This window comes from Myxine glutinosa, chromosome 5 (assembly GCF_964187855.1).
Source record: "Myxine glutinosa chromosome 5, kmMyxGlut1.1, whole genome shotgun sequence".
Classification (NCBI taxonomy): Eukaryota; Metazoa; Chordata; class Myxini; order Myxiniformes; family Myxinidae; genus Myxine; species Myxine glutinosa.
Genome location: NC_136265.1, coordinates 211,643,775 through 211,664,719, shown reverse-complemented (window position 1 = coordinate 211,664,719; position 20,945 = coordinate 211,643,775). Strand labels below are relative to the sequence as shown.

Sequence of the window (20,945 nt, the reverse complement as noted above, 5' to 3'; positions counted from 1 at the left end):
TCACCTTCACTCTTTCATTCCTCTTTTCTCCCGCCTCTGGAACAAACTCCCACACTCACTTCAATCACACTCCTCCCTCCAGGTCTTCAAAACAGCTGTTCACCACCATCTCTTATCTTCCCCCATCCAAAACCTTGATCTTTTCTACCCCCACTAATTCACCCCAGATCCACCTTGTTTGAAATTCCAACTTCTTTCCTGGAAGTCTTGGCAGTGTCCATATGTTTTATACCTCTCCCACCCCCCCCCCCTTCCCATGCCTCCCCCCCAAAGCCCTCTCCCTCCCACAGTTCTCTCGATGTCTCCATGTCTCTCGGTCCCTGCTCTCAAATGTTGTGTTTGTGTCCTTCCCCCTCTCTCCCCATCTTGTCTACCGCTCCCGATGTTATTTGTTTTGTGTGTCTGTTTGTCTTTCTGTGTGATTAATGTTCGCTCTTTCACGAGCCTCGATCTTGTATACAAAAAAAAACAAAAAAAAAAAACCACGCATCCATAATAATCTATCTATAATTCCAGTAATCTCTGTGTGTGTGTGTGTCTGTGTGTGTGTATGCGACCGCTGTTTCTCGACAACTACCGGTCCGATATACTTGAAACTTGCCAGGTATATTGCTGGGGACCCGAGGATGTGCCTTTTCAAGGTTTGAAATTAATCGGACAAGTAGTTACCGAGCTATGGCGATTTCTTTACCAAACTCCGCAAGCCGTTCGCTTTGGACCAAACCATTGCATGTAAATAGAGGGGGGGGGATTGTCACCGTACTCGCAAGCCGTTCGCTTTGGACCAAACCATTTCATGTAAATAGAGGGGGGGGGGATTGTCACCGTACTCGCAAGCCGTTCGCTTTGGACCAAACCATTTCATGTAAATAGAGGGGGGGGGATATAATTTTAGATATATATATAGTACGGGCATGCCCTAGTATATTGTAAGGTTAAAAGAGCCATTGCTAAATGGGTGGCGATGTCCATCGGTCCGTTAACATTTCAGCTTTTTTGCCTCCTCCTTTACCACTGGGCCGATTAGTTTGAAACTGACCGTCGGAGATGACTGTCAAAGACGCTCACATCTATTATTTTCATTAGCATTTTGATGGCTTTCTCATTGAAACATATATAATGTAACAAGCGTTGTGGACCACTGGTGATATCCGATGGGCCACGAGCGGCGTTTTCACGCGGAATTATTTCACCAACGATAGCGAGTGGAATGCGGCACAAATACTCCATGGGTTACCTATTTGATATCGAGAGTGGTACAGGTACACCGCCAGTTATGGTTTATATTTATGCCATAATCCTTCAAATTGGATGTTTTTGCCTGGAAAACGGCGAGTTATCGCGAGTTACGTGTGCCACTGTGGGAAACGCCAGGCATATTCATTCTATTATAGCTCGCATTGACAATCTTGGAATATGTAATTGCTACTGTGACGTAATCGATTAAGCAAGTTTTGCGCTAAATATCTGAGCTGTTGGAGTTCTTTGTCTTTTACCCCCCCCTCTCCAGCCTTTCACCCCCTGCCCTGTCTGTGGCCTGTCTGCCCAATATTTGTGCAGGATGCACAATATCTGCCTGCAACCCCCTTATGGTGAAATTTCCACCAAAATCAAGACTGCTCACCTTCATTATTTAATTCCTCTTTTTTTCTCGCCTCTGAAACAAAGTCCCACACTCTCTTCAATCCCACTCCTCCCTCCAGGTCTTTAAAACAGCTGTTCACCACCATCTCTTATCTTCACCCATCCAAAACCTTGATCTTTTATACCCCCGTTAATCCACCCCAAACCCACCTCCTTCAAATTCTCCATTTTCTTTCCTTAAAGTCCCTGCAGTGTTCATCCTATTTATACCATGTACCTGCCTGCCCTGCATTTATACCTGCCCCAGCCCTCTTCCTTCCACAGATCTCCTGATGTCCCTGTTCCCTGCTGTTGTTGTGCTTCTCTCTCTCTCACCCCCTTTTGTCTCCCGCTGCCTTTATGATATGTTATATGTGTTAACTCTTATATGAGCCTCAACTTGGTATACAAAAAAAAGTACAAGACGAGACTTCAGAGAGGGAGGAGTGTGGGGCAGTAACCTGCAAATAAGAGGTTGGGTTTAGTGGGGGTTACTGGGTCAATGAGCTTTCGATGTACATATTGCTGGTTTTCCGTTTTTGTTGCTTGGAACCTGACTGACTGCTTGTGCATGATGAGCTCTAAAATGGATTTATTTTGGAGAATTTCATAAACCTGTTCTCCGAACTGATTTTCATTAACAAAAGAAGTTTTATGGCACAAAAAATTCCCCATGTGTCAGAACCGTAGTTAAATTGAACGTTTTCTACTTCTCTTCTAGGTTGCGTTTATTACCGACCACAATTCCCTCGTATACTGCACTACTTCCTGTTCATGGCTGGTCTTGAGTAGAGTCCCTGTATAAAGAGAGTTGCGCCATGCGCTGACCCGAGATTTCTAGTCACGTGATTTCGTGGCGCCATTTTGTGTCTAACTTCACCGTGCGTGAACGTCAGCTTGGTACGGGAATGTTGTTTATTGCCAAACAAAATGACTGGTTGTTCTGCTTTTGGTTGTTCAAACCAATCTGGGAAATATAAGATGTATAGATTTCCAAGTGATAAAGTCAGAAGACAAATTTGGGAAGCGAAAGTCAGACGAAAGAGCTGCAAAGCGATCGACTCCTCGAGACTCTGCCAGGTAGGCCCACACCGCTTGATGATCGATGTTCAAAAGCAATTCTATTTGCTCGGTTTTTTTTTGGTTGTCTGTCCGTTGAAAACCCTTTTAAAGGGAAGTGATTTGTGTTTGTTTATAATCTTCAAGGAGCTGACCAAAAATGCATTTCTGTGGGAAGAACCCTGCTCAATTTTTTTCGGGTAGTCCTAGCGGACCGCATATTGTCATTGATTGATGAAATGTCCCGGTACAGTGACATTGCCTGGTCTGCGGTTGGGTAGTCTGCGGGCAATGTCACTGTACTTTTTCAGAGGGAATTAATTTTGATTTTATAGGGGTGGGAAACCCATGGTCCGTTTTGTTTTCAGTTGTCTGTCCGTCCATTCAAGGAGTGAACGTAGTGGGATGAAGTGTTGGTCTGGTCAGAGTGTTGTATTACGGGCAGAGTTTTCTTACGGTCTGAATGTATGAATCATGTTCTGTACTGAATGTATGAACCAAGTTTTGTTCTGAATGTTTACTGTGTTGGCCTCATCGTGTTCCTGGTGAAATTAAACAAGTTATGGTGAATACGACGTCTTATCTGTGCTTTTCCATATCTGTTCGACGAGACGAACCGTGCACACTGCAGGTATTTTTAAAAGTTTTTTCTCTGTTTAATTACGGCTTGGCGCAGTCGAAAATTAAGTGTTAATTAAGTCGCCAGCTATGAAACATATTAATCGATCAGGCAATATCCATCCGAGTTCTGGGCAAGGGTGTAGTAATAAATGAACGTTTCAATCTTGCTAGATGCCGATGACGTTTTCCTTATGTCAGAGACAGAAGCTGATTTGCAGCTTGTTAAATCATTACAATGGAAATTGAATATAAATGTCGATAAAACTAAAGTTGTACACTATAGAAATATGGCAATACCACGTACAGAATTTGTTTTAAGTGTGTTAGACTATATGTCGGCTGGAAGTCCTACACCGGAATTGCTTTCGGCACCCTTTAAAAAATATTGGATATGCCCACACTCCTTTCTAAAAGTTATTAAAATTCAGAGAACGACAGCATTGGTTTGTCTTACTTATAATGTTAGCTCTTATATGCAGTGTTGGCTTGTAATATGCATTGCCATACCACTTTTAATATCACCACACAGCTCTTTTTCATGGCAATAGCTGAGTTTTTGACAAAACAAATATCACCTGTATGTAATAATAAGACTAAATATGTGCAGTAAATTTTTTTTTAGCAGGTTTAGAATATATCACCCCATATCGCGAATGTACATGTATATCTAATCCGACACACTTAGACACAAAATGGCGTCCAAATTTGAGTTGACACAACTCTCTATATACAGGGACTCTAGTCTTGAGTACGCCTTGAACTTATGCAATTATAATAACAGTAACAATAGGCATCGATGCTAGCTGAGTTGCGCTGGAGGAGTAGGGATGGGAACATGATGGTGTGAGCTCTATTCCCCCTCATCCCTCCACTCCTCCAAATTAGAGTAACAAAAGTGGTTCCACCGCCACATATTTACCTCCTTGTAATGATTTTGAATAATAATAATAATAGGAAAAACGGAATTTTTGGGGGGAGAAAATTGAAGCATGGTTCAGTCAGGTCAGTCTCTTTCTTGACTGCCACTGGCAACGTAACCCAGTGCTACCCGCCGCAAATTCGGGTAGTCGGCGACGAAACATACTACCCTACTGGCTTGCCAATGGGGAGGGTACCTGTGACTCCCTGCAGGACTAAAAAACAATACCTGTTAAAGGGTGGATGAGCTCCCTTCAGGAGCCGTCGGCTATCCAGTACGGAGATGGTGTCTTCTAATAAAACGCCCATCCGGTTGGACCGGCTTTTTTAGGTAGTAGGTTGTAGACAGCAACTGCCCAGGGTAGTACTACCGTTTGTACTTTGGAGCATTAAAGTGGTGCCCGGAACCATCTTACACTCTCGGTGTCAGGATTGCTGTTCTAACTTTTTGTCTCACTCAAACTATAGCTACCGGGCTATCTTCACTCTCCCTTTCTGGCAAACAAACATCATACACCTTTCGTTCTCATTTTCACTCCTCACTATTACATTCTCTCTCTCTCTCTCTCTCTCTCTCTTTTATTTCTCTTTTCTCACATTTATCAATGTAGTTATTTTAGTTAAGGCCTGGCCTCAATGAGGACAAGATAGTCCTTGACTGGAGCCTTCAACATAAAACTTCAACAGCAATTTTTTTTAGGCAATCCACACCACCGGTCAAAAGTTTAAGAACACCTCAATTTTTTCGGTTTTTATTGAAATTTTTAATGTCCAGTGAATAACCTGAAATGGTACAAAGGTAAGCAGTAAACTGCTCGAGGTTAAAAAAAAAAGTTTAGGTTACCAAAAACGGAAAAATAATGTAAATTGCACAGTTATATTGTAAAAAAAGGCCTTCTTCAGGAACAAGTAATGGGTTAACAACTTACAACTGTTCTGCAGCAATGTAAGTAAATTAAGCCTTGAAAGTTGATGCAAACAATTCCTACAGGTGTCCCAACCTCTGCTGATTACTTGATTACAAACCCCCTGTCTATAAAAGCAGTATTGGAACAGACTGTTATTACACCCTCTGAAGCATTATTTGGACAATATTGCACTGCAGGAAGTAGTATATTGGAAACTGGAGGAAACTCTGACAGGAAGAGGTCTGGCAGACCCAAAGCCACAACTGAATCAGAAGACCAGTTTCTGAGAGTCAACAGCTTGCGTGATAGGTGGCTCACAGGACAACAGCTTCAAGGCCAGCTTAACACTGGTCGAAGTAAGCAAGTCTCAGTTTCAACTGTGAAGAGAAGACTTTGAGCTGCAGGTTTGACAGGTCGAGTGGCAGTAAGAAAGCCATTGCTAAGATGGCAAAATAATAAAAAGAGGCTTGCCTGGGCCATGAAGCACCACCAGTGGACTACTGAAGACTGGAAGAAGGTCTTATGGACTGATTAATCAAAATTTGAAATCTTTGGTTCATCACGCAGGGTTTTTGTACGCCGTCGAGGAGGCGAAAGGATGATTCCTCAGTGTGTGACACCAACTGTCAAACATGGAGGAGGAAGCATGATGGTCTGGGGCTCTTTTGCTGGATCCAGTCGGCAACTTGCACAGAGTGACTGGCATCCTGAACCAAAAGGCCTTCCACAGCATTTTGCAGCACCATGCAATACCCTCTGGTATATGCCTGGTTGGTCAGGGGCTCATCCTACATCAAGATAATGACCCTAAACACACCTCCAGGCTATGTCAAAACTACGTACCTTCGAGGAAAAGAACAAGACGGTAGGCTTCAAATCATGGAATGTCCAGCACAGTCTCCAGACTTAAACCCCATCGAGCTGGTTTGGGATGAACTGGACAGAAGGGTGAAAGCAAAGCAACCTACAAGTGCAACACATTTGTGGGAACCTCTGCAACAGTGTTGGGAAGAACTTCCCGAACAATATTTGATTTCCATTGTAGAAAGAATGCCACAGGTGTGTTCGGCGGTTATATCTGCAAAAGGTGGCGACTTTGCCGAGTCAAAAATGTAAATTAAATTTTGTTAAACAAAATGATTCTATGATTTCTTTTTTATCTCCAATTGTTTATTTGTTCTATGCTTAATTTCAGAGTACATTGAGACATTAAACTGCGTAAATTTCAATAAAAACTATAAAAACTGAGGTGTTTTAAAACTTTTGACTGGTGGTGTGTGTATATATATATATATATATATATATATATATATATATATATATATATATATATATATATATATATATATATATATAAAATGAAGAACGAAGAACTAGTCCTGGCCATGGAGGCTAGTGCCAGTAGTACATGTACAATGTACGTGTTGCATCATGTGGAATTGTTCCATATTGTAGAGTACACGTTTCATTTCATGTCACTAAATGTGGGTAGTTTCCTTTTTCATGGTAGGGTAGACTCGTAATTGGTGGAAGATAATGGTGGAGCGCAATATTGTTTTGAGCGTGTTGATAGATTTGCTTTGGTTTTCAAAGTAATATTAATAACTGCAATTACAACCAGTGGCCTGATGGTCATCTCTTGAGGTTCTAGTTCAGACATCTGCTGATTTTGGAGGTCAAACTGGGAGACCCCCCGATAGGAAATTGAAAAATCTAAGACCGAGAAATCCTGCGGACCATCAAGTAGAAGGGCTGTATCGGGTTTTGGAGCATTCGGTTGGTAAATGAGGCACGTGGAGGTATCCAAAGTTTCAGGAAGCAATCCGCCCGTGGATGCCCCAATTGCCCCATGATCTGAAATCGAAGCCTGAGAGATTGTGCGGGCTAGTATTGTGCGGGCTAGTATTGTGCGGGCTAGTATTGTGCGGGCTGGTATTGTGCGGGCTACTATTGTGCGGGCTGGTATTGTGCGGGCTGGTATTGTGCGGGCTGGTATTGTGCGGGCTAGTATTGTGCGGGCTAGTATTGTGCGGGCTAGTATTGTGCGGGCTACTATTGTGCGGGCTGGTATTGTGCGGGCTGGTATTGTGCGGGCTACTATTGTGCGGGCTGGTATTGTGCGGGCTGGTATTGTGCGGGCTGGTATTGTGCGGGCTGGTATTGTGCGGGCTGGTATTGTGCGGGCTGGTATTGTGCGGGCTGGCATTGTGCGGGCTGGCATTGTGCGGGCTGGCATTGTGCGGGCTGGCATTGTGCGGGCTGGCATTGTGCGGGCTGGCATTGTGCGGGCTGGCATTGTGCGGGCTGGCATTGTGCGGGCTGGCATTGTGCGGGCTAGTATTGTGTTCATGAACGATGAGCCGGGTGATAAGGGAGGAGTAGCAAAAATAGCAAAAAGTTAACATGTGGACGTATGGACATTATGATCCATTTTATAATGTCATCTCTTCGAAAATTGAGATGAGACGACCTGATCATGATGTAAATCGGTAGCGGTGTTTGCTTATGATTCCATGTGAACGTAGTGGTTTTGAGGCGTGAATAACTTGGACTCCCTCCCCCAGTTAAAAAAAACAAATTGTACACACAGTAAAGATAGAACTAGTAAACTGAATGGATTCGGACGCAAGAGGATAAACGAACACCAGAGAGACGGGGGGGGGGGTGGGGAGGAGTGGGGGGCAGGAGAACTCGGAGCATTGCAAGCCCTCACCAGCCCCTTCCAAAACCTACCTTTCCTCCTGTGCACCAATGCCAGTGTGGTTAGATTAGATAAGAGGTTTCAGTTGTTTATAAAGTCCGTGGTGAAATATTTCATGATTGCGTACCTCAGTTTAAAAAATATAAAAATTAAATATCTTGATAGTAGTTTTACTTTTGGGACATTGTAATCCTGGGAGGAAGTGCTTGCTCGTAAAGCATGCTTTTGTGGCCTTGATAATCTTTGGGAGACGCTTGTCCGAATGGCGGTGTTCATTCAATGGTGGCCATGTATGTACATGTATGTGTGCTGGGAACGGGGGTCTTGTGGGGAGCCGCAGTCAAGTTAGGGTTGTACGTTTCGGTACATTCTCCTCGTTTTGTGCACTTGCACTCACATAAAATTTGTGATCTTTTGTCTTGAAGTTTTGACTTGTGAAAAGTGGAAGGAAGAGATGGTTTCAGTGCAACTTTGACCACCAAACCACTTCCACACCCAGTGATTGTTGATTTGCTCGTGCTGAGAAAAGAAAGCAAATGACACGACGACGCCTTCAATGAGGTTTAGATGGGAACACCATGGACAGGAGATGAGCATTATTTATATATTTGATGAGTAATGTGTATTAATGCCTGAAGACGAGTTTGTATTGTTTAGTCACCCCCCCCCCCTCTCTTTTAGATGATGACCAAAAATAAATCCTTCTAATCGAATGTAACAGCTTGATCTCATCGATACAAATCAAAAAGTGCATTTTCTTTCAGATAACGTTCATTTATGGCCTGTCATTTCATCATTCATTCAATCGTTCATTCATTCAATCGTTCATTCATTCATCCCGAGTATTAATTCCTAGTTATTCCCAAATTCCTAGCGATTGCCAAATATTGCTGAATTCCTGCAGGTCGCACAAGATCTGCCTGCAACCCTCTTATGGTCAAACTACCAAAATCAAGACTCCCTGCTCACGTTCACTCCTTCATTCCTCTTTTCTCCCGCCCCTGGAACAAACTCCCTCACTCTCTTCAATCCCACTCCTCCCTCCAGGTCTTTAAAACAGCTGTTCACCACCATCTCTTATCCTCCCCCATCCAAAACCTTGATCTTTTCTACCCCCGCTAATTTCACCCCAAATCCACTTTTTTGAAATACCAACTTCTTTCCTGGAAGTCCTTGGTGTCCTTGCGTTTAATACTTCTCCCCCCCCCCCAAGCCCTCTCCCTCCCACAGATCTCCTGATGTCCCTGCTCTCTAATGTTGTGTTTGTGTGCTTCCCCTTCTCTCCCCATCTTGTCTACCACTCCCCTTATTATATATTTTATGTCTGTTTTGATTTTTTGTGTGATAGATGTTCGCTCTTTCACGAGCCTCGATCCTGTATACAAAAAAAAGTTTCATAATCATTGTCTTTCTATACATTCCAGTGCTTGTGATGATGAAATCAACATTGTGGGACATAGCATAAGATGGTCGTGGCAGGACAGGTCGTCATCGTCCCAACCCAAGGCCTGTTGGTGTTTGTCGGCCTTTGATCGAATTTGGTGACATCCCCGCTCTGACAAATTCACACAAACGACGGCGAGAAGCGCCGGACGAGTCGAGCACGGCCGATTGTGGCAGTAAACAGGAAGCGAGCCGCGTTTTGCGGTTGTGATCGTCACCGCACCGACCGCTATCGATTTCGAGAAACTGGATTTGTGCCCACCACGTGCAAGGCGTGGAGGCCCCAGATAACCGTGTTCAATTTGCCTCGGAGTGCGGGAGACGCAGCTGCTGGGGCCTGTTTCCTCGGCTTGACTTGAGAAACCGTTATCGTTTGCTGTCGTGCGCTTTTACACTTCCTGTCGGTGTTGCTCCCACATTCAGGTAGATCTTTCTTCTTGAGAAAAATTTACCTGCCTCGTTTGATTGCCCTCTGCTGTGCCATCGCACTCAGCCTGTGTCTTGTCAATACACATTGTTTTAAGGGCTGTATGATTAATACGATTTATTACCTGCAAAATCGAACATTTTTCAAGTATATTGGTCGGTTGTGTTTGTGGTTCTGTCTGTTTGTTTGTCACCGGTCTACAGGTCTACAGGTCACAATTTTCAATCGATCTTCACGAAACTTCACCAAATGGTAGTTGGTAGAAAGCAAGAAGCCTGTTGTTTTTGGAGTCAATAGGTCAAAAGGTCAACATAGGCCAAATTTCTAAAATCCTCAATTTTCATCCAATTGACTTGAAATTTGAACAGGACTTGCATATCTGGTCACTGAATTCAACCACCAAGTATATTTGAGGTCAACATAGGCCAAATGGTCAACATAGGCCACATTTCTAAAATCCACAATTTTCATCCGATTGAATTGAAAATTGAACAGCATTTGCATATTGAGTCACTAAATAGGGAAACCAACTATTTTTGAGGTCAAAAGCTCAAAGGTCAACTCAAGGTGAACCTTCCAAAATCATCATTTTTCATCTGAAAAATCGTCATTTTTTTTTTTTCTTTTTTTTTGTATACTGAGTCGAGGCTCGTGAAAGAGCTAACATTTACTTCACAAACAAATCAACCAGACAAACAAAATATATAAAAAGAGGGAGCGGAAAACAAGATGGTGAGAGAAGGAAGCACAAACACAACATTTGAGAGCAGGGAGATGTGTGGGGGAGGGAGAGGGCTTGGGGGGAGGAGGTGTGGGAAGGGGGGGGGGAGGGAGGGAGGGAGAAGTATAAAACACAAGGACATCAAGGACTTCCAGGACAGAAGTTGGTATTTCAAAAAAGTGGAATTGGGGTGAAATTAGCGGGGGTAGAAAAGATCAAGGTTTTGGATGGGGGAAGATAAGAGATGGTGGTGAACAGCTGTTTTTAAAACCTGGAGGGTGGAGTAGGATTGAAGAGAGTGAGGGAGTTTGTTCCAGAGGTGGGAGAAAAGAGGAATGAAGGAGTGAAGGTGACCAGAGTCTTGATTTTGGCAGTTTGACCATAAGAGGGTTGCAGGCAGATCTTGTGCGACCTGTAGGAATATTTGCGGGACAGAGCCCAGAGAGAGCTGGGGGGGGCAAGGCCAGAGATGAGTCGGTAGAAGACGGAAAGACCACCAACCTGCCTGCGGTGAGTGAGTGAGAGGCCCTTGGAGTTACCTTCATCGCGGGAGATTCCAATGATTTTGAATGCTTTGGTTTCAACAGCGTGAAGACGAGCTAGGTGTGAGGCAGGAGCACCAGCCCAAAGGGGAGAGCAGTATTCCATTGAGCTGCGGATGAAAGCCTTGTATGTGGTGAGGAGCTCAGGTGTGCAAAGGAAGGACTTCGCACGACGGAGGATGCCCAGTCGGCGACTGGCTTTGGAGGCCAGATTTGAAATGTGGTTTTCCCAGGAAAGCTCATGGCAGATAGTGAGACCCAAAAGCTTGAGTGACAGAACTTCTTGGAGAGGATTATTCAGAAAGTGGATGGGAGGGTTGTCCAGTCTGTCTTTTCGGAGAGACATCGTAAGAGTGTGAGATTTGTCAGGATTGAAAGACATGTTCCACTTGTTTGCCCAGTCTGTGATTTTGTCCAGGTCTGCAGAGAGTGAGGAGGCTGCAGACTGCCGATCTGAGGGATGAAGAATGGAGCGACAGAGAGTAGAGTCATCAGCAAAGAGATACAGAGGATTTTTAAATTGCCTCTTGGAAGGCAAATCCAACTGAAGGCAATCTCAGTTCCTTCCACCAAGCTCGGAACAAGTGTGTGTCTACCCTCAGGAGTGCCAGGAAACTATCTCTCCACACTCAAGATTGAACTCTCAAACCTGTCTCCTTCCTCCAAATCCTGGTGGCGTCTGGTCAAATCCGTTTCTGGTGTTTGTTCCCCCTCCATCCCCTCCCTTACCTCAAATGGCTACACAGTTGACACCGCACGTGACGAAGCCGAATGCCTCAACTCTGTGTTTGCCTCAAAATCTTGTGTCCCAAACCCATCTCTCTCTGTTCCCACCTTTCCCAGTCGAACCCAACTGCTCCTGGACTCTGTGTCCTTCTCTCCTGACAAGGTGGAGAAGTTTCTGTCAAACCTCGACTCTGATTCTGCAACTGGACCAGACGGCATCAGCCCACGGGTCCTAAAATCCTGCTCTGCTGCTCCATCTTTCTTTCTTTTCTTTCTTTTTTTCTTTTTTTTGTATACTGAATCGAGGCTCGTGGAAGAGCTCAAATTTCTTGGAGATCTCACCCTCTTTCTAAATCTCACCCTCTCTCTGTTATTTTCACCCTCTCTTTTGCTCAAGGTCATCTGCCAGCATCTTGGAAATCAGCAAACATTACCGCTTTACACAAAAAATGTGCAAAAACAGATCCTTGCAACTACAGACCAATCAGCCTGCTTCCAATTATCAGCAAAGTCATGGAATCCATCATTGCTTTGGATATCAAATCTTTCCTCTTCTCCAATGGCTTGATCTCTGATCATCAATTTGGATTCAGACCAGGTCATTCTACTCTGGACATGTTGCTTCTGCTGTCTCAACAATGGATGGAGGTCCTCAATGCCAAAGAGGAAATCAGAGCTGTCTCACTTGACATCACGTGCCTTCGATACGGTCTGGCACCCAGCTCTGCTCACCAAACTCTCCTCCTATGGTATCCATGGAAATCTCCACTCATGGCTTGCGGACTTCCTCTCTGGTCGAAGGCAACGTGTGGCCCTGGATGGATTTCTCTCATCGCCCCTGCCTGTTCTGGCTGGAGTTCCCCAAGGTGGTGTACTGGGCCCTGTGCTATTTCTGGTCTTCATCAATGACCTCTCCGACTCTCTGGAAAATCCTCTCTATCTCTTTGCTGATGACTCCACTATCTGCCGCTCCATTCCTCATCCCTCAGATCGGCAGTCTGCAGTCTCCTCACTCTCTGCAGACCTGGAAAAAAATCAGACTGGTCAAACAAGTGGAACATGTCTTTCAATCCTGACAAATCGCACACTCTTACAATGTCTCTCCGAAAGGACCGACTGGAAAACCCTCCCATCTACTTTCTCAACAAACCTCTCCAAGAAGTTCTGTCACTCAAGCTTTTGGGTCTCACTATCTGCCATGATCTTTCTTGGGAAAACCACATTTCCAAATCTGGCCTCCAAAGCCAGTCGCCGACTGGGCATCCTCCGTCTTGCGAAGTCCTTCCTTTGCACACCTGAGCTCCTCACCACATACAAGGCTTTCATCCGCAGCTCAATGGAATACTGCTCTCCCCTTTGGGCTGGTGCTCCTGCCTCACACCTAGCTCGTCTTCACGCTGTTGAAACCAAAGCATTCAAAATCATTGGAATCTCCCGCGATGAAGGTAACTCCAAGGCCTTGAGTACAAATGAGTTGGAGGGCCGACATTTTGTCTCTCGACTTCTGGATCTGGAAGTGAACGGTCGCCGATAAGCTCTTGCGCCAGGGACATTGGAGGTCTCGATCATCGGGAGGACGAGCGCGGCTGGAGTGACTGAAAGGGCGCGGCGTGTTCGCTTTGCGCACGGAATGAGGAGGAGTGAACTGTGCACCGAGGCCTGTACTATTCCCGCCAAGCACGCGGGGGTTTTGACGATTCCCGAGGGGGTTCAGGAGATGCTCAGAACCAAAACACACACACATTTATTTTCACCAGTTATTTTTCCCCTTTGTGTGGTGTACGAGTCTGTATGGGGACGTCCTATTTAGGAATCTTGGTTTTGCCGTGTCTTATTTTGTTACCGGCATTTCTTAAACTAGGGCATGCCCGTACTATATATATATCTAAAATTATATCCCCCCCCTCTATTTACATGAAATGGTTTGGTCCAAAGCGAACGGCTTGCGAGTACGGTGACAATCCCCCCCCTCTATTTACATGAAATGGTTTGGTCCAAAGCGAACGGCTTGCGGAGTTTGGTAAAGAAATCGCCATAGCGTGCACAAACGCGCAGGAAAGCGAAAGAATCGCAAATTAGTTTTAATTAGTTTTAAAACATAGTTTAACGCCAACATAGTTTGCCAACGTGAAATAAATGAATACGCTCTCAAATGTGCCGTCCGAGGCAGAGTCTGTTCGGCACGTTCGGCACACGTGATAGCTCGCTGCTCTCTGATTGGTTGAATCGTTTTTTGGACATAGCTCGGTAACTACTTGTCCGATTAATATGAAACCTTGAAAAGGCACATCCTCGGGTCCCCAGCAATATACCTGGCAAGTTTAAAGTATATCGGACCCGTGGTTGTCGAGAAACAGCGGTCACAGACATACAAACATACAAACATACACACAGAGATTACTGGAATTATAGATAGATAAAGCCGGTATTTTTGTACATTGTAAATCCTGTGTTGGCTTGAATTAATTATCGCAGGTTTGAAGATGTCCGATGGGACCCGTGAAGGTAAGCTCTTCGCCCTCCCCCACGCGTGTATTCTCCGCTACATTTTGACTGAACGCCTCGGAGTGTTAAACTCGAATGGATAATATGTCCAAGACCGATCTTTATCGGCTACGGACAGGACAATATACATATACTAGTGGGGTCACCCGTGGGAATCCCACGGGCATGGACGTGTGTGACATTTCGACATATTGAGTTAGATGCTGCACCTGCACATTCAGTTTCACAAAATGGTTACTGGCAATTTATCAGATGCACAAATGATGTAATCTACACAATGTATTTACTTCTGATAACATGTGAATGCATGTGCGTGCACACCCACACACCCACACACCCACACACACATACACATATACACACACAAACACATGTACACCCACACACATATATATATATATATATATACACACACACACACACACACACACACACACACACACACACACACACACACACACACACACACACACACACACACACACACACACACACACACACACATATATATGCACACACACACACATGTCCCACGGCACATGCATACATCCCACATGTATATACATGTTTAAAGTGTACGTGTCCTTCCCTCCTCCCTTCTCCCTCCCCCTTCCTCCCGCCCGGCAACGCCGGGTACTTCTGCTCGTAACTAATAAAATAAAAACGAAGAAATATCTCAGCAATTTCCCGTCTGTTAATTTATATATTTTACAAATGTGAATTACACGTCCATGCACACGTGAAATGGAGTTTGTTTTTTCACACGTGAAATGAACACGTGAACCTTTACTTCCGGATAATAATGTTGAATGAAATATGAACGAAGAAATCTATGTCGGCATCATTGTTGACGTTTTTGTGACGACTGTCATCAAACGGAAAAGTAATATATCTTAATGGAAAAGAAAAAGAGAAATTTTAATTTATGTCGACATTTTCCCCGACTGTTATTTTAGGCGGTGTATTTTTGTGTATCATCATCGCACGATTTAAAAATATATATCTCTGCATTTTCCCGTGTGTGCTTGAATGTTCTCAATTATTTCTGACACCGAGTCTAAAACCATCGATAAAAATTAAATCAGATGGTGAATTCGATAAAATCGTGAGGGTGACTCGATGAATGGGCTTTATTTTCCAGGCCTTTGAGAATTCATTTTGTTCTATAAACGGAAACTTTCATCGGATTTTCTTCCCGTTTTTTTTTCAAACGAGTCTAAAACGATGTTAGCGACTGTTAAAAATGAAATGATATATCGAATTTGAGTTGAAATAAACCTGTGTGAGAGAGAAAGACAGCACGGGCCTAACTAAACAGGCCTCAAAGCTATTCGAGTTAATAAAATGGTGGATATTTGTTTACATGAAGCCTCTCCAAGAATGGGTGGAGCTATGGGTAGAGCTATGGGTGGAGCTACTCTGCAAACGGACTAAGCCACACCCCTGGACAGACGGATCACCTACGCCTATTATAATATAGACTAGCGGGGTCACCCGTGGGAATCCCACGGGTGACCCCGCAAGTTTGCATTGACGTTCGTCGATGGACTCGTTCGCCCGTCTCATTCGTTTTCTTGCTGCATCCTGTTCAAGTCTGCGTTCTTCATCGATCGTCTCATTCATTTTGGAAATAGAAGTTTCCACGCAGCGCATGAATTGTCACGATCCTCAAGAGGAATTTGTCTCGTAATCATCAAATGATAAATGGCAAGTAAATTATATTGTGGAAAATTAAAGATTTCAAATAAACCTATTTAAAGTGTATTCGCACATAACTAATTTTAAAAAACGAAGAAACATCTCTCGGTAATTTCCTGAAACATATTTTACTTCCGGCTAATAATGTTGAATTAAATAAAAACGAAGAAATATATGTCGGCATCATTGTTGACGTTTTTGTGACGACTGTCATCAAACGAAAAAGTAATATATCTTAACGGAAAAGCAAAAGCGAATTTTTAATATATATCGACACGTTGCCGTCGGTGTCATGTTGGGCGGTGTATGATACACCATGACGCGATTTTTAAAAATATATCTCTGCATTTTCCCGCGTGTGTGGAATGTTCTCAATTATTGCTGACACCGAGTCCAAAACCATCGATAAAAATGAAATCATATGGTGAGTTAGATTGGAGATAAAGGCGTGAGAGAGACTCAATGGCCTTGAAGTTGAAGTTACAGGCGTTTGAGAATTCATTTCGTTCTATAAACGGCAACTTTCATTGGATTTCCTTCCCGTTTTTTTTCAACCGAGTCGAAAACTATGTTAGCGACTGTGAAAAATGAAATGATATATCGAATTTTTAATATGTATCGACACGTTGCCGTCGGTGTCATGTTAGGCGGTGTATGATACACCATGACGCGATTTTAAAAAATATATCTGCATTTTCCCGCGTGTGTGGAATGTTCTCAATTATTGCTGACACCGACTCTAAAACCATCGATAAAAATGAAATCATATGGTGAGTTAGATTGGAGATAAAGGCGTGAGAGAGACTCGATGGCCTTGAAGTTACAGGCATTTGAGAATTCATTTCGTTCTATAAACGGCAACTTTCATCGGATTTTCTTCTCGTTTTTTTTCAACCGAGTCTAAAACTATGTTAGCGACTGTGAAAAATGAAATGATATATCGAATTTAAAATAGATATCGACACATTGCCGTCGGTGTCATGTTGGGCGGTGTATGATACACCATGACGCGATTTTAAAAATATATCTCTGCATTTTCCCGCGTGTGTGGAATGTTTGTGGAAAATTAAAGATTTCAAATAAACCTATTTAAAGTGTATGCGCACATAACTAATAAAAAAAACGAAGAAATATCTCTCGGTAATTTCCTGAAACATATTTTACTTCCGGCTAATATGTTGAATGAAATAAAAACGAAGAAATATATGTCGGCATCATTGTTGACGTTTTTGTGACGACTATCATCAAACGAAATAGTAATATATCATAACGGAAAAGCAAAAGCGAATTTTTAATATATATCGACACATTGCCGGCGGTGTCATGTTGGGCGGTGTATGATACACCATGACGCGATTTTAAAAAATATATCTCTGCATTTTCCCGCGTGTGTGGATTGTTCTCAATTATTGCTGACACCGAGTCTAAAAGTAAAACCATCGATAAAAAAGAAATCATATGGTGAGTTAGATTGGAGATAAAGGCGTGAGAGAGACTCAATGGCCTTGAAGTTACAGGCCTTTGAGAATTCATTTCGTTCTATAAACGGCAACTTTCATCGGATTTTCTTCCCGTTTTTTTTCAACCGAGTCTAAAACTATGTTAGCGACTGTGAAAAATGAAATGATTTATCGAATTTGATTTGAAATAAAACTGGGGGAGAGCAAGACACCACGGGCCTACAGAACAGGACTCAAAGCTATGCGAGTTAATAAAATGGTGGATATTTGTTTATAGCCACTCCCAGAATGGGTGGAGCTATGGGTGGAGCTACTCTGCAAACCGAGTAAGCCACACCCCGGACAGACACCCAACAGATAGACAGACAGACAGACAGAATCATCTACGGCTATTATAATATAGATATACATATGTAATCAAAATGTGTGGAGTGTGACGAGCATCGTTTACATGCAAATAGTAACTTTTGGCTCGAATGGTGAGCGTCAGCGACAGATTACGTCTCGCATGGTAAAAAAAAAAATGCATAATCCGCAAAGAACATAAGCTTGTCTGCCACCCAGACGATTGTTTCTGCCAATACAACAACAACAACATCCTTATGAGGCATCCTGTACTTTGTACTTTAATATCTCCTCACTTTGCATTTTGTTATTCATGGGTCACCTGCATCGGTGTGTAGTAGCTTGAGTTATAGCTAGCTTCCATGTGGAGAGCAGCTGTGCCAGGGCCTCATAATTTGCAGTGAATGTATTCGCTTATGAAAGGGGCAATCCACAGCATGTTTACCTGAAATTATACTGGGCTGTTACTATCCAATGCCTCTGTTACTATCAATATTACTATCCACTTGGGCCGAGCTGCATTTTACAAATCAAATGTCGAAGAGTGCTCTCGTTACCCTAATCTTTCACCAGTTCAATAGAGTAATCACTCCCTCCCTAACCTTCTTCCCTTCTTCCCTTTCTCCACTCCCCTACATGTGGCCTCTACCAAGATTAGATTAGATTTGTTTTCATCTCTTCTTCTTCCCCCCCCCCCCTCCCCTCCCTTTGTCCTTGTGTTTTTGCACACTTTTCTACTTTTTCTTCCTTAAAATACAATTTTAGCTTTGCGTCACATGGCCGTCCATGCTATCGATGTCATAAATAGCCGCAGCCCACCTTTCTCCAACTGTTTGTTTTGCGTTTTGTTTTATTTTTTCCTTCTCCCCATTTTCTTTGTCAGTATCTGCCTCTTGTTGGTCACAATCGCTCATCACACCTTTACCACCATCTTCTGTCTTTGTGCAGTGAAAATCTTGGAGAAACTTCACATCATAAAAGAGAAGAAAGTGCGTCACGTGAAAAGAGAGAAGGACATCTTATCTTTCCTCAACCACCCATTCTTCGTCAAGCTCTTCTTCACCTTCCAAGATGAAGAAAAGCTTTGTATCCTAACTCATCAACCACTTTGAACTCTGATTTTTATGTACATTTTGCCTTTGATGCTTTGCAAGGAAATAGCAGCAACACATTGCTTGCCCATTTTGAGGTATCAATGGACGACTGGATTTGTCAGTATTTGTAGTTATTTTGGGTCTTTTTTTGTTTGTTTTTTTGTATACATAATCGAGGCTCGTGAAAGAGCTAACATTTATCACACAAACAAATCAAACAAACAAACAAAGTATATAAAAAGGGGAGCAGTAGACAAGATGGGGAGAGAAGGGGAAGCACATGAAAACAACATTTGAGAGAAGGGACATCGGGAATGTGTGGGAGGGAGAGGGCTTGGGGGGGAGGCGACGTGGGAAGGGGGGGGGGGGGGAGAAGTATAAACACAAGGACACCAAGGACTTCCAGGAAAGAAGTTGGTGTTTCAAAAAAGTGGATTTGGGGTTAAATTAGCGGGGGTAGAAAAGATCAAGGTTTTGGATGGTGGAAGATAAGAGATGGTGGTGAACAGCTGTTTTAAAGACCTGGAGGAAGGAGTGGGATTGAAGAGAGTGAGGGAGTTTGTTCCAGAGGTGGGAGAAAAGAGGAATGAAGGAGTGAAGGTGAGCAGAGAGTCTTGATTTTGGCAGTTTAACCATAAGAGGGTTGCTGGCAGATATTGTAACTTGTAATCTTGTAACTGAGGGCAGGTGATTCTGCAAAGGATCAGAGTGTAAAGTGTGCCATGCCATTGCATGAAGGGCTCCGTGTTGTGGTGTCATAGCATCTATCTCTTGTAAATGTCAAGTTTATTGCAGCCATATCCAGGGGCTCGTGTGGCAATGCTCAACGGGGCCTCCTACCCAACCGCAGCAGTTTGTGGCAGGGAGGACTTGCACTATGCGGGCACTTTCAAAGAGAAGGTATTTAACGGCTTTTCAGTCAACCAAGCATTTTCTACCGATTACGCAGCCCTTGGTGACCTGCCAAAGGAGTGAGTTTGAAATGGACTAAGAACAGCTCCAGATGAGGAAATGACATTAACGTATTAATATTCCATCCTCTGAGCTAATCTTACTGGCAAGGCAGATTGATTATGGACCTGAAGAATGCTGTCATGGTGAGGTAAATGTTTCCCTTTAATTTTGCAATGCCTACAGTGGTAAAGCATATGGTGAGGTGGAAAGAACTGGGAAGTGGCCGTGTGCTGTGTGCTGGAAGGGTGTCGGAGTGAACTCCATTCAACGTACAATGTGCGCTGAGTGGGTTCATCAAAAATGTAGTGGTCTGGGAGGGTCATTAACCAGTGTGGCAGCTACATTCAAGTGTAATGTTTGCACAGAGGGAGCTGCAGATGGAGGAAATGTTGAGTTGGATCTTGGAGATGGCATGAAGCTGGAAGGTGTGAAAACATTTTTCTACCGAGGAGACATGCTGAATGGAGAAGGTGGATCAGACTTAGCAACAGTTGCTAGAGTGAGATGTGCATGGAAGAAGTTTCGGGAACTAAGTGGCGTGCTGACGAGGAGGGGAGTGTCGTTGAAGCTGAAGGGAAAGGTGGATGCTGCATGTGTGAGAAGTGTTATGATTTATGGGAGCGAGACATGGGTCATGAATGTAGAGCAGCAACAAAGGCTGGAAAGGGTGGAAATGCGAATGGTTCGGTGGATGTGTGGAGTATCGTTGGGAGAGAGGAAGACAAATGATGAATTGCGAAAGATGATGGGAATAGAGCCTGTGATTGATGCTGTGAAGAGGAACAGGTTGAGATGGTTTGGTCATGTGTTGAAGAAGGATGAAAGTGACTGGTTGAGAAGAGTGATGGAAATGAATGTAGAAGGAAGTAGAGGGCGGGGAAGACCGAGAAAGACTTGGGTCAAGGTGGTGGAAGAAGAAATTTGGGCAAGGGGGTTAACAAGGGGAGATGCAGAAAATAGGGCAAAATGGAGAAGATTGCCATGGGGCCCGCAAGGCTAAACCCCGCTCTAGCAGGGAAAATGGTCTTAAAATGCCTGTTGTTGTTCTTGTTGTCTACAGTATCTAGGGCTCATGCAGCTGCTTTGGTAGAGATTGTATTCAGGACAAGGACGTTGGCAGACAATGGACAAATGGACATGTTATATGTGTTTTGAACCAACGGTCATTGTGTCATGAAGCAGGGCCATAAAGTCAGGGCG

At 43.6% G+C, this 20,945-nt stretch overlaps 1 protein-coding gene across 1 annotated transcript in view; it reads left to right on the top strand.

The window, feature by feature from the left end:
• PDPK1 (3-phosphoinositide dependent protein kinase 1) overlaps positions 1–20,945 on the top strand; it is a 112,657-nt gene that overhangs the window by 31,511 nt on the left and 60,201 nt on the right. Inside the window, exon 4 of the mRNA XM_068114963.2 lies at positions 18,646–18,783. Within this exon, the coding sequence (XP_067971064.2) occupies positions 18,646–18,783 (138 nt within the window). The remainder of the gene's footprint in view (positions 1–18,645; positions 18,784–20,945) is intronic.